The 13,579-nt window shown below is 42.6% G+C and overlaps 2 protein-coding genes across 8 annotated transcripts in view; one reads left to right on the plus strand and one right to left on the minus strand.

The window, feature by feature from the left end:
• Window positions 1–8,176, minus strand: part of LOC119465875 (zinc finger protein ZFAT) — a 75,590-nt gene extending 67,414 nt beyond the window's left edge. The window contains exons 1-4 of one of the 5 annotated variants that reach the window (XM_037726355.2): window positions 8,106–8,176; window positions 6,330–6,568; window positions 5,596–5,757; window positions 123–290 (exon numbers count right to left, since the gene is read on the minus strand). In XM_037726355.2, the coding sequence (XP_037582283.1) occupies window positions 123–290; window positions 5,596–5,757; window positions 6,330–6,501 (502 nt within the window). In that variant the 5' untranslated portion in view covers window positions 6,502–6,568; window positions 8,106–8,176. Of the gene's footprint in view, window positions 1–122; window positions 291–5,595; window positions 5,758–6,329; window positions 6,569–7,284; window positions 7,410–7,442; window positions 7,692–7,773; window positions 8,051–8,105 lie in introns of those variants that run through there. The other 4 variants (XM_037726362.2, XM_049669586.1, XM_049669588.1 and 1 more) reach the window with 4 other exon arrangements.
• On the plus strand, window positions 8,140–13,579 carry LOC119465976 (cilia- and flagella-associated protein 418-like). 3 transcript variants are annotated; one of them, XM_049669603.1, is made up of 7 exons: window positions 8,140–8,386; window positions 8,448–8,511; window positions 8,613–8,665; window positions 8,738–8,803; window positions 8,897–9,045; window positions 9,124–9,276; window positions 13,262–13,579. In XM_049669603.1, exons 1-6 carry the CDS (start codon window positions 8,268–8,270, stop codon window positions 9,219–9,221), a joined length of 549 nt encoding a protein of 182 aa, XP_049525560.1. In that variant the 5' UTR covers window positions 8,140–8,267; the 3' UTR covers window positions 9,222–9,276; window positions 13,262–13,579. The 3 variants fall into 3 exon arrangements, with proteins under 3 accessions (XP_049525560.1, XP_037582396.1, XP_049525562.1); XM_037726468.2 differs by lacking the exon at window positions 13,262–13,579 and adding an exon at window positions 9,881–10,097; XM_049669605.1 differs by lacking the exons at window positions 8,738–8,803; window positions 13,262–13,579 and adding an exon at window positions 9,881–10,097.

Consider the following 13,579-nt stretch of genomic DNA (forward strand, 5'->3'; position numbering starts at 1 on the left):
TTGGTAACTTCCCCCCACCTATAACTAGCCTGTTGAATGCCCTGCCACGGAACTTCATTCCCCGCAACAGAGACAAAACTGCACACACAGATGGAAATCATTATGCACAACAAAAGACATACCAGTAGAACCCAGCTGCTGCAGTCGGCAGTATAACGGAGAAGCATCTTCCGAGCCTTTAGATACATTGCGCTCATGACATTCATTTACATGATTCACCATCTCTTCTTCACTCAAAGCAAAACACTGGCACAGACTGCAGGCAAAGATGTCGCTAACCACACTGTTATCTGCGGAAAAAAACAAAGAAACCCTTTAACAACCTGCACTTAGCAATTTCTATTGCTGTTTTAAGAACACATACAAGCATTTTTTCTAAAATAAAAACAAACAAGAATCATCATTGTATGTATTCTCATTCAGTGTGTGGATATTCAAGATTCAAAGCAATGAAAAGCACATTTTCTCTAGAACCAAATCTGCATGTTCAAATATACTTTAGTCGGTCAGAAATAGCAGGGGATGGGGGGGATATGAAAACTGCCAGTGTTCTTCGTGTCCACTTCATTTCAGTGTCTGTTCCATCCTTGTGGCGTCCCACTATACTTAGCGCAAGAAAAAATGAAAATAACTGCCAGAAGTTAGAAAAATACATGCCAAAGTACAGAAAGAAACATCTAGAGATATAAATAGTATGCTGTTACTACCTCCTCATAACATCATTAAGCTCTACTCAACATATCTTATAACACTAAATAGTATATATTATAACATTTAAATAGTTTGTGTCTACATGATGTACAAGCAACACTGTGATGAGAACTGTGCTCAATACTTTTCAACTTGTTTTGTTGCTGCCTCTTTTTTCCTGAAGAGGCTGTTGATGCGAACAGATATATTCAACCAGTTGAGCTACATTATTAAACTCCTGACTAGAATACCTTGAACAAAAACTGATGTGAAGACACAGAGAATTTTTTTTTTTACAGAGGCCAGTTGGAAACAAAAATGGTTTCAGCTTGACCCAGTTAAAAGTCGTCTGGTTCAAGTTACTAGTCAAGCAGACCCAGCCGACATCACCATTAGGACCAGTCATCCTTAACTTGGCATGGGACAATTTGGACAAAGCTTGTAGTGGATGGGACAACAGTGGCTGAGAAAGCCAGTTGAGGAAGGGCGTGGAGGCCACTGCTGGTTTTATAGATTCAAAGATGACGATGCCTGCAAGGCATGCTGCTGTGCCTCATCTTCTTATTCACAACAAAGCTAAGATTCTATGGGACCCTTTGGCTTGCAGTTGGTTGCACACTAGCTTAACCTCAGACCAGGTGATTTACAGCTGGCCAGGTTAACATTTTACTGGGAGCAATTGGCTGTCAGGGATATGCAACAACATATAATTCTTCATGCAGATCGAATTCATTTCATATGTACAATGCAACCAACATGGCACTGACAACAGCATGTGACTGTGACTTCAACTATAATGAAGCCAGCTGAGTTCAGTGCGCATTTTGTTCTGCCACACACTGTGCAACAACAAATTAAATGCGTGAAAAGTAGGAGCTCACCAAAAAATTACGTTCTAAATATCAAACCTTTAGGAACAAGTTGGCACATAGGGGTAAAATCCTTCCAGTGCATTTGTGGAGCAACTTGACGTTAACCAGTAGAAGACCAGTAGGTCACTTTCAACTGGCACCATATTCGTAAACAAAGCCAGTTTCAGGGGTGGGATTGTCTAAAGTCATTTTGGAGCAATTTTTGGAGCAAGTAAAATTACGTTTTGGAGCAGTTAGGAGCAGACAAAATTGCATTTTGGAGCAACTTGGAGCAGAGTAAATTTTATTTTGGAGCAACTTGGAGCAGGCCCATCGGAATTTTGGTAATATAATGGAATATGGCAGCGCATTTCGAAATCACGATCAAACAAAGAATAAACCCACACAAAGCGTGTAGTAGAAGCACGCCTTGTAGTTATAGCATACTAGAATATGGAAGGGTGGGTCGAGCGGCGGCACGGCGTATCATCATCATCATATTTTTATGTACACTGTAGGACGAAGGCCTCTTCCTGCGATCTCTAGTTAGCCCTGTCTTGCGCTAGCTGATTCCAACTTGCTATTGCAAATTTCCTAACTTCATCACAACACCAAGTTTTATGCCGTCCTCGACTGCGCTTCTCTTCTCTTGGTATCCATTCTGTAGCTCTAATGGTCCACCGGTTATCCATCCTACGCATTACATGGCTTGCCCAGGTCCGTCTTTTCCTCTTAATGTCAACTAGAATATCGGATATCCCCATTTGCTCTCTGATCCACACCGCTCTCTTCCCGTCTCGTAAAATTAGGCCTAACATTTTTCGTTCCTTCACTCTTTGTGCGGTCCTTAACTTGTTCTCGAGCTTCTTCGTTAACCTCCAAGTTTATGCCCCATATTTTAGCACCGATAGAATGCAATGATTGTACACTTTTCTTTTCAATGAGAGTGGTAAGCTCCGAGTCAGGATTTGGCAATGCCTGCCATATGCACTCCAACCCAATTTTATTCTTCTGTAAATTTCTTTCTCATGATCAGGATCCCCTGTGAGTAACTGACCTAGATAAACGTACTCCTTTAAAGACTCTAGAGGCTGACTGGCGATCCTGAATTCTTGTTCCCTTGTCAGGCTATTCAACATTATCTTCATCTTCTGCATATTAATCTTCAACACACTCTTACACTTACTCGGTTAAGGTTCTCAATCGTTTATTGTTGTCGTCCCCATTGTTGCTGAATAGGACAATGTCATCTGCAACCCGAAGGTTGCTGAGATATTCGCCGTTGATACTCACTCCTAAGCCTTCCCAGTCTAAGGGCTTGAATGCTTCTTCTAAGCATGCAGTGAATAGCATTGGAGAGATTGTGTCTCCTTGCCTGACCCCTCTCTTGATAGGTAACTTTCTACTTTTCTTGTGGAGAACCAAGGTAGCTGTGGAATCTTTGTAGCTATTTGCCAAGATAATCACGTCTGCCTCCTGTACACCTTCATTACGCAATGCCTCTATGACTGCTGGTATCTCTACTGGATCAAATGCCTTTTCATAATCTATGAAAGCCATATAGAAAGGTTGATTGTACTAAGAATATTGCTCGATTAACTGATTGATGACATGGATATCATCCATTGTAGAATATCCCTTCCTTAAGCCAGCCTGCTCTCTTGGTTGACTGAAGTGTTGCCCTGATTCTATTGGAAATTACCTTAGTGAATATTTTATACAATACTGAAAGCAAGCTAATGCGTCTATAAATCTTCAATTCTTTAATGTCTCCCTTCTTATGAATTAGTATAATGTTGGCGTTCTTCCAGCTCTCTGGTACACTTGAAGTCGTGAGGCATTGCGTATAAAGGGCCGCAAGCTTTTCAAGCATGATATCACCTCCATCTTTGATTAACTTGACTGTTATTCCATCTTCTCCAGGAGCTTTTCCCCTGGTCATGTCTGGCAAGGCCCTTCTAACTTCACCGCTAGCTATAAAAGTAGCCTCTGTATCCTGGCACGGCGTATGTTTTCCTGTAAAGCCGATAACATCGGTGGTACTACAATCAAACTATATATTCCCACATCAACGCTCATGATGATAGCAGAAAATGTTCTCAAATTATGCGGTCCAATTGACGCACTAAGATAATTTCTGGGTTACCATATGTCACCTCGGACCCAGAGAGCGGCAATCAACCCTGGGCTGGTATAACGTAAAACTATTCCAATCTGTCTTAATTGCGATATCAAGTATATGGACACTCCAGGCGTATTTCTGCCATCGTCGTCCCCGTGATGTTCCGTATAAAGACCAGGGACGATAACATCATCGCCGCACGCCGAATGCCGCATGCGCTGCGAGTGAAAGAGTGTGAGGGAGTGCCGACGATGGCGGCTCAGTCTCGCGTGCGCGAGGAAGGAAAGCGGGGAGGAAGTGTGCCGTCTTCGGTCGCGCGCAAGGCACCGTGGGGGGAGGGGAGGGAGGGGGGCGTACTCCGACGGCTACTGCGTATAGCGCGGCAGCGCGGGCCCTATCTTGAAAGCGATCTGCAATGGGGACAGAGTGCGAGTGCTCATAGCTTCATGCGCACTGTTTTCGCCGCTTAATTCGCGTTGAAGCAAGGCAGCACGAAGGTCAATTCGCTCGCTGCTGTTTCCGCGCTTCCTCACTCCAGCATTTAGACAGCCAGTTTGAGCGGTAAACGAGTGAGACGTGTTCATGTTTACATGTGCTCGCGTCCCACCATACTTGTTAATTTGGTTAGTAAGCAAATGTTTACTAGTTTTTACAGCAGATAAAACTACTATCCTTACTTCGCATAGCTTTCTACTAATTTCCTATCGCAATCGATGCTTCGCCTTTCGGGTGAAACTGCGACTTTCCAAATCCACCATTAGCCCTTCGCGATGTGTCAAAATGGCTCAGGCGTCGCCCATGCGGGCATAAAACAGATTGGAATATTTTTACGGTATACTGGCCCTGGGAACAGAGACGCCCGCTTGCTTAACCCGCAGCAGCGTGCGCCTCCCTATTATATAGTTCGCTCGAAGTGCCCTGAGCCTGCGTTTCATTATTTTGCGCCTCAGCTAGGGAGCGCCGTGCCGTTCCGCCTACTCAACCGTATTCTAGTACACTCTAAATACAGCTGCCCTGGACAGCTGTGACAACAACCGAGAGTGGCCGCGCGCGTGCCATCCACTTGCCGGAAGCACCAAAAAGTCCAATGTTATAAGCGCGAAAATCACGAGAAACTGTGCGGGAGGCGCCGTCGTGCGGTCTGCAGAATGTGAACAGCCGCACTCTTTTTCACAGAAGAATCCGCTGGCTGTTCGCGGCCACTGCCGAAGCACACATGCCGAAGCCGTTCTGGCGCAGCGTGGCACAATTTCGGCCAATTTTCTGTCTTTGGCGCAGTTTGGCGCAGGAATCTGCGTTTGTATCAAAATGGCATAATTGGCACAGAAGTCCCACCCCTGACAGTTTCAAATGATCCCACATGCAACTGTAAGTGTGTTTCATAGAACCACTTAACAGAGACTGGTCAGGTGCCCAGCATAAATTACAGTTCAAAATTTCCACTCGGAAAAGGAGTTGAACAAATAGTGTCAGTGTCACAAAAATTTTTTTAATTAAATTATGGGGTTTTACGTGCCGCCGTGGCCGGGATTCGTCACAGTGTCAAGCCATAAGTCTGAGTACGCGTGCTGTTATGGTAAAACGACATACAGCGCGAAGGACAAGGACTGACAGAGACGACAAACACTGACTGACTTCTAATTTTTGGAAGTCAGCGCAGTGTTTGTCGTATCTGTCAGTCCTTGTCCTTTACGCTGTACGTAGTTTTTACCATGAATTACCAACTAGCCCAAGCAACCACCCGCGTTCTGTCAACGTACTTGCTAGGCTGCTGCTGAGACATTACTTTTGAGAAGTTAACACATGCAACAATTCTGTACAGCTGGATGCCTGGAAATTAATGAGAATGATAACAATCTTAGTGCAATATCATCTGTGGTATACATTATGAAATAATGCTGTTCACTATTGATTGAAAGCACAAGCGCATACCTGTGGCCTCGAATGAGAAACCCTCTGTAACTACGATGGTCTGCGAGTCAGCTCCAGCGCCACTGTCACTGGTAGAGGCCAGGTGGTTTTCACTGCCTTCAGTGGATGGCTCAGTCTCCATATGCTGTTCAAGTGGCATTTCCTCGTCAGCAGGTTCAGACCCTACCATAGAAACAAGTACTATAACGAGGCAGTCTATCACAGACTGTTTGCATTGTGGCAAAAATGCAGAATGTCTCTGACAATTCTTGTCAACATTAAGACGAGTGGAGAAGTTCTCATGGACCAACGCCTACAGCTAAACACTGCTGGCACAGACATGCCTAGAGAATGAGTGGAATGCATGTTATATACTTTCAGACAGACATAAGTAGTGCCGAAATTTACTGTAAGTGTATAACTTATACAGCAAGAACAAAAGCCTGATCCAGTGGGCAAACCTATATAACTCTCACACTACTGTGAAGCATACTTTTCCATCACCACACATCTTACATTACACATTTATTTGTGCTGTGAAATGTATTTAATAGGACAGTAAGTGAAAGTTTTAGCAGTGAGAGTTTTGTTTCAATGCTTGCTTACGTATCCATAAAATGAGGAAATCATTCACTTACACTGCCACACAGCTTTTGTAACGGACTGCGCATACGGCATGTCTAGCAAGAGAGACACATGGCCAGCATATTTTCACCATCAACCTGCACCACTAGGCTAGTGCCAGAGGCACTCACCTTGGCTTTCTGTTGCATGTTCCTGCAGTGCATGCTGGGCTAACTCATCTTCGGTGTGAAATATGGCAGTGCAGTGGCCACAGCTAATGGAGCCCAGGGAGTTCTTATGCTCCACAAACTTGCCAATGTCATGGAAGCCCATGTGGCACACACCACATATGAAGACATCCATGGTTCAGCTGAGCAATTCCAAGAGCAATGGTTTAGCCACCGCACTTCGTGCATGTAGGCCGTGGGTACTGCATGATGAAACAAAGTCACCAAAAACATTAAAACATTTAGTACTAGCAAACAAATCCCACCTTGGTAATTAGGCTACCTAGAACATAGTTGTGCCTTTGAGGCAGCCACTTAATGCTAATGTGATTAATTACAAAAGCAGACTGCAAATTATCTAAAATGGCGATTATTTGATAGATGTGGCAGGAGAGTTATATACAACTTTAGCATGTCAAAAACTATGTCATTTCGTTACATGCATAGAAAAGCATGCGAAGCTATAAATGTACTTTAAAAGGGTATTAAGAACCCATAAAGCTAATACCACAGCAATGTACTCGCGACACAGTTCACCAAATAAAGAAAAAGAAATGGACAGTATCATGTAAAGTTGCCTACCAAGTATGAAGGTATAAATCACTTTAATTTGGCAAGTAGTGAATAGTGTAGGGAATGAATGGATACATAAGTTCCTGTAACGACTGGCGTTTCTATGCGAGCTCAAATAACGAAACTACATCATCACATAGTAATGACGAACTAGAAAATACGGGTGATTAGTTTATATCTGTTTATCGCAGCTTTTAAAGCAATGTATATGTGCACCAGACAACGCGCACATCAGCGTGTGCAACTCATACGCCAAAATAAAGGAGGCTACGATTATACACGAAATGATTCTTGCTATACCGTGACTGTCACAAAACAAGCACTAAGTTTATTTAGAAATTCAAACCTCTTGTGATATTTTACTGAAAACAAGCGGTGCAGTACAACCCGGTGCACATACAGTTGAACATCTAGAGGATCAGTTTCTCCGACCATGAAAACATGGGTTACAAACAGTTTCGCAAAGATTTGACACACAAACAGTCCCCACTCATAAATACGCACAACTGACGGAGATGCAATTTTTTTCGAAATACGGGCAAGGACCGCTATCAAGGTGACGTTTAGACACCCATGAATACTCAGCAAAGATACTTTATTTCGCTCGTTTGAGCAACACTTAAGCGACATTCATCCCTTCAGCATGCGCAGCTAAGTTAAGAAACAAAATCTGCCGGGGCTGATGCCAATTGTGCACACGGTGTACTGCATAAAGAAGCTCCGAAATGATGTCGAATCGTCTGCTCGTCATTTTTAAAACCACTACCAGCACTGCGTATTTTCGCACGCAGGACCTTGGCTCGTGCACCACCAGAAAACAGAAATGCAGTCACACCATTACAAAATGTAACTGAAAGAAGTACATCACTTCACAAAAATTGATTTGCATGGCATGGCACATTTGTAATTGCAGATGGGGAAAGACGTCCTCTAAAATTTGTTCACAGTGCCTGTGAACGAATCAGCGGCCATTTTTCAGTCACAGCCTCTGCTCGGTTATTTTCGCCTCCGCAAAATATCTCAACCTCCGTCTTATGCTAACAAATACATCATGCTGAAAGCGAACAAATTTAATTATCAATGAATAACAAAACAAATGTTGCTACATGCCGATATAGAGCCAACAGCCGAGAAATTTTACGCCCATGTAAGTACTCTCTGACTTACCTGAACTTCGTACGCAAAGTACACAGTAGGCTTAACAAGCGGCCTACAATGAGAAACCACGTGACCGCAAGACGTTGTCATGACAACCACAACGGCGTTGTTGCATAAACTAGCGACAGCGGGTTAGCTGCTGTACTGTGTTATGAACTTCCTTTAGCTTGAATGCAACAGTTTCTCGCTAATTCTATGCGCATGGAAGACGACATAGATGCTCTTCTAGACGATGTCGAAGCAAAGTACTGTGAACGGATGTGCCAACGAGCATCTGCGCCCACAGCTGGGTACGTGCATGCAGCTTGTTTCGCTAGGTAATGTGCATCACGATGAGCTATTGGTTTTCAGAACATCTTCTGACGATAGCATTGAAGAAGCTATAAATGAAATATGCAGAGTTCCAGAGTTCAACGTATGTACAACACATTTGTAACCTGCAAGCGGTCGCTGTGAGCGGTTGCACACATGTAGTTCATCACGCGTCCTTACTTTTTTGGGGGGACCGCAATGCAGGTTCCTAACCGTGATCTCACCGAAAGTAAGCTATTCGGTGGCAGAAATATCCAGTAAGTAAATTTAATATGCTCTGTCGCGTCACAATATTATTCATTTGTCGCAATATATGTTATTTTAATTAGGTGTTATGTGGTCTACCTTGGCGGCACAGATGTGGTCTTTGGCGTGTCGACCAGTGCATCAAAGAGGTTCACCACGCATTATATAGCCACCGGCATACATTTGAATTCGGTGTCTCATACGAAGCGACATGCGAGTAATGTTTCATAAATTAATTACAGGGCCTGCAGCCATATTCACTGCTGCAAGTGTGATTTCCAAGTTAGTGTATTCGAAGATTTTGCCTGGGACGAAACAGCAGACTACCTGTTCTTCAGAAACAGTGTTCCGGATGCAAGCAAACTTCGCTCAAGGCTTTTCCGGAAGCTTGGTACAACAATAATCTACTTTTTAACCTTAATGTACATCAGAAAGAAAACCTGCTAGTGTGCTTTATGCTGCTGTGCAGGTTGGCGGGCCTATTGCTGTCAGTGCCATTGGCGCTCTGTAGCAGCACTTGCATCAGCGCAACAAGAAAGGCTTCCTTGGATGTGTGCTCGCCATTAGGGAAAACCCATACAAGCTGTTGCAAGGGAGATGCACGCTACTACAGTTGCCTAGGGTTGGTGCCTTCATTTGCAAACTTTCGTGGCCAAGGTTCACTCGCACTTTGGTTATACATGCCCTTTGTATCTAGTGTGGGGTAATGTACGACTCTCGTTACTGTGGCACGCAAGCCATCCTATGTCTCGACAATGTGAGAACATGTCAAGAATACAGAGGAAACATCATAGTATTGAGAGGCAATTTCTCAGTATATGGACCATAGATATTACATTGAGGCAGGTATTGCCAAAAAGCGATGAACAAAGCAACATATTTAGGTGTCAGCAGTTTGCATTTTCTTTATTGCTGTTAGTGCATATTTTTTAATTACCTGAAACAGTCATTTGAGTCATCAGTATGTGGTTTCCATCTCAATATATTTTAGAGAACCAAAATGAATTAGTATGTTGTAAATGTTTCAGAAACTTTACAACAGCAAATACAGCAGTAGCGAGCTACTATTCTGCAAAACTGAGTATTCTACACTTTTCCAAGTGTTTTATATTGAGTCTTTGCTTTACTCTCCACTGAATCAAACATAGCATCTCTATGCCCATCGTTGAGCTCAGGAACGGAGAGTAATTTTTTTTTTTTTTTTTTATGCCGCATGTTTGTTGCAGGGTGCCACACAGCAGTGTACCAAACCATTTTTAAAGTGAAGTTTCGTTTGTGAATTCTCCTGGACTTTGCTGACCATGGCTGGTGCTGCCGTCTTGCCAAATAGCTCACACACAGATAATAAAAGACGTGGCTGATGATGGGATCGAAGCTCGGGTATTCCAGCATTCCAGCGCAACAACCTGATGCTCTCACCATTAGGCCACAATTGCATGCATACATCTTTTGTGCCAACATAAACTAGCTTTTTGAAATGATGCGTGCGTCGCCACATACGCCAGTTTCCATTACAGACACAGGAATGAAACTGGCAGATAATGGTCAACTTTACCACTGTCTTTTTCATTGTACTTGTCTCTACATGAAATTTCCCCTCACCATTCTTCCCTTGATAAACATCACCATTATAGCATCACTGCATTGACTTCTCACATTGCATGTTCACATTAACTGCCGTTGCCATCTGGCAGTGGACAAATAGAATGCATCCATGTTTAAAGGACAGCCTTTGCCGACGACCTAAAGACCCAGCAAAACAAAGCCCAGGGTGCCGTGTATATTATTTCATGCAGATTGCAGTCATGTATATTGGTGAAACAGATAACCCGGTGAGAGAATGTGGCATTCAAAACTTCGCGAGAGAATGTAGTGTTGTGACCAAACAATTGGATAGGCACAGACCACTGAATTTGTTACAACAAACAATTGTACTTGAAATTGGGGGATAATTAAAATAAAACGGAAATGGCTTCTATTGGATACTGGCACATACAGAGCATTCCTCATAATATTAACTGCTAAAGGACAATCTGACTAGGTACATCCATGCTTTACAGTCCTAGCCAAGGAGAGAAACTATATCTATATAGCTGTCATCGCCATTTCGTTACCTATTTAAGGACAGCCGCTGTCGTCAAATTGGAAGAAGAGCCAAACTGGCTCAGAGATGTTGGTTACAATAAACAAGTTTCAATTGAAGACATCCGTCATTTAATACATTAATCGAGTCAGACTGAGCTTCAACAATGTGCATTCACACACCTGTATATTTTACCATGGTGGTGTACAATCCAAACCTTAGGTGCCACTTTGCACCAGGGAAATAATTTGAAACCATTCAAAGAGTCCTGGCATGAAGAGACTGCATTCTAATGCACAGGGATGCAAGTTTGTGAGGTCCAATGATGGCTTTCTGTGTGCACACTCGGGAGTCTTTTCTAGAGAAAAGAGCCATGCTGAGGCAAAAAGCCCATTCGTTCATCTCCATTCTGAGCACCTATTTTTATAGATGGCAGTTAGTCAAGCCAAGCTGAACAGATAGTTAAATGCTTACGACTGGCTTATACGAATGTCAATAAAAACACAGCAAGCTCAAATAGATGTTTCTCAACACCAGTTTTTGGAGAAACATGCAATTAAATGAGTGTAAAACCAACAAAACATGGTGCAAGAAATCTGGATTCCAAATTATTAAAGAGAATGAAATACACAATCACCTTTAACATCTCCAAGTGAACTCCAGCAGTTAAGAGCTGTCTGTCATTTAATGTCTCACAGTAAAAAGATTTACTTTCAAAGAATCACATAGTACAAATTCTCTTTATAGTTCGTTCGAAGTAGCAGAAGAGGTGAAGTCGTGAGGCTTATAGCGCGTGAAAAAGACAAGGACGAAGGAAGGGGTGACGCACACAGGCGCTAACTTGCAACAATATCTATTTCGAGAAAAAAGAAGGGGTGACACACACAATATTTTGTGTGTCACCCCTTCCTTCGTCCTTGTCTTTTTCATGCACTATAAGCCTCACAATGTCATACCAACAAGCCCAAATCGCTGCATTACAGAAGAGGTGAAACCTCCCACAGAAGCACATTTACCAACAAGGGACTGGCTGCAAGGAACACACAGGAGTGTTGTGTACAGTCAAGAACATTGCTTTTTTAGTTTTTTCGTCGTATGCTACTTTCTTTCAATGCTTATTATTTCAACCACAGCCACAAATACTTCCCACTGCATTTTCCATTGAGACAAATTGTCAAGCAAGTTGCCCTCGGCCTGAGTCTCAAGTGCAAGACATTCTGAAAGCAATATGCAATATTTCATACAAACACGCATATCGCCTCGGATGGACAGCGTTTTACCTTTCTATGTATACCTCACCACGTTAGCATAGCTGTAGCCAAGGTTTTGCTCATATAAAGTATGCCAAAAAATCACCGATTTCACAGGCAAATTTTTTGTACATGGCACAGGAGTCTACTTATTACACGTTTTGACACAAGTCATGGTAACGAAAGTTCCTGTAAAAAAAAATTTTTTTTCAAGTAATTTTGTGGAAATATTTCACTGCCCAATAAGTGCACAGCAGAAAGAAAAAGATATATTTTACATTGCTAAAATAACAGAACTCTTGGCATGCTTTTCTATGGCTCAAAGCAGGAAAAAATTGACCCTGTCCATTTCTCTGCTGACCTGTACTGCAGTGCTGGCACATATTCAGAGCAAAACAGGCTCGCAGCAAATTCTAAATAAAGGACCCTTTTTTTGCTGCTAAGAAAATTATTTCAAAGCTTTCACATGCCTTCTCAAGACGCAAATCATATAAAATGATCAAGCAGACAGCATCGCTGAGATCCAATGCATGGGAAGTGCTGAAGAGCCACTTTTATGGCAACACAGGGCACAGCTTTTTCTTTCTCGAAGTTCCTGTAAGATGGCAACACATTCCTGTGGTGGAAATAATGCTTCACATGGCCTTGCTGCACGCTTGTAGCAGGTGGGTGTTGTGCTTGATAATGGCAACACATTCCTGTGGTGGAAATAATGCTTCACATGGCCTTGCTGCACGCTTGTAGCAGGTGGGTGTTGTGCTTGATGTCACCCGTGAAAGGGTTGAGTGGAAGCTCACAGAAGACGCATGTTACATCGCTGCAATGAGACATTGGTTTGTCACCAGTTTGGGTGTCATGCTCTGGCAGCTTGCAATGCTGCCCGAGCAGCACCAACCGCTGTATTGAAAATGTTGAAGTAGGAAAGGCGATTATCACCTGCCATTTTGATCCCAAATCATTTTGGGCAGCTATATTTTTATTTTTCATTGTGTACTTGAGGTTGCTACTATTCAAAATGAAAAACTGGTAAAAACTTGCATACAGTTGAGGAAAGCTTAAAATTTCTTCCCAGTCATGTGGGAAGACAAAATAAGCCACTCTTAGAAGAAAATGTTAGGCTAGTTGATGGAGTAGTACCAACATAAAATTTATGACTTTCATTTTTTTTGCTATGAAGTTCCTTAACCTCCGAAAGCCTAGAAAATACACTGACAAACCAAATATTTTACTATAATAGCTTTCTTACAAACCAGTTTTTTTTTTTTAATTCCAAGGTGGTGTATGCCATGACGTAGAAGGTGCTCACATGGGAGCAGAACACCATGTTTTGGCCTTCACTCCAACTCACTCAGCTGTCTGCTGTGCTGCTACATTGGACCATACGAGTAGCCGTATAGCAGACAAACAAGAGAGCCAATATGAACATCCTCCAGTAAGCTAAAACGTTTACATCTGTGGCTCTATCTGAAACAATATTGTGTGTTAGCTTCTCTTTACATTGTATAATAAAAATATGGCTTGCGACTTCCAAATCTTGTATGTCATGAGCAATTTCGCATTTACAGTCCAAAACAAAATAAAGCACAAAACTG

This window comes from Dermacentor silvarum, chromosome 1 (genome assembly GCF_013339745.2).
Source record: "Dermacentor silvarum isolate Dsil-2018 chromosome 1, BIME_Dsil_1.4, whole genome shotgun sequence".
Taxonomy (NCBI): domain Eukaryota; kingdom Metazoa; phylum Arthropoda; class Arachnida; order Ixodida; family Ixodidae; genus Dermacentor; species Dermacentor silvarum.

Excerpts from the sequence above, each read along its gene's own strand:
- LOC119465976 (XM_049669603.1), top strand. The coding sequence starts at position 8,268 with ATGCAACAGTTTCTCGCTAATTCTATGCGCATGGAAGACGACATAGAT. Across the intron at positions 8,387-8,447 it reads GCATCTGCGCCCACAGCTGG|AACATCTTCTGACGATAGCA; the intron begins GTACGTGCATGC and ends ATTGGTTTTCAG. Across the intron at positions 8,666-8,737 it reads TTCGGTGGCAGAAATATCCA|GTGTTATGTGGTCTACCTTG; the intron begins GTAAGTAAATTT and ends TATTTTAATTAG.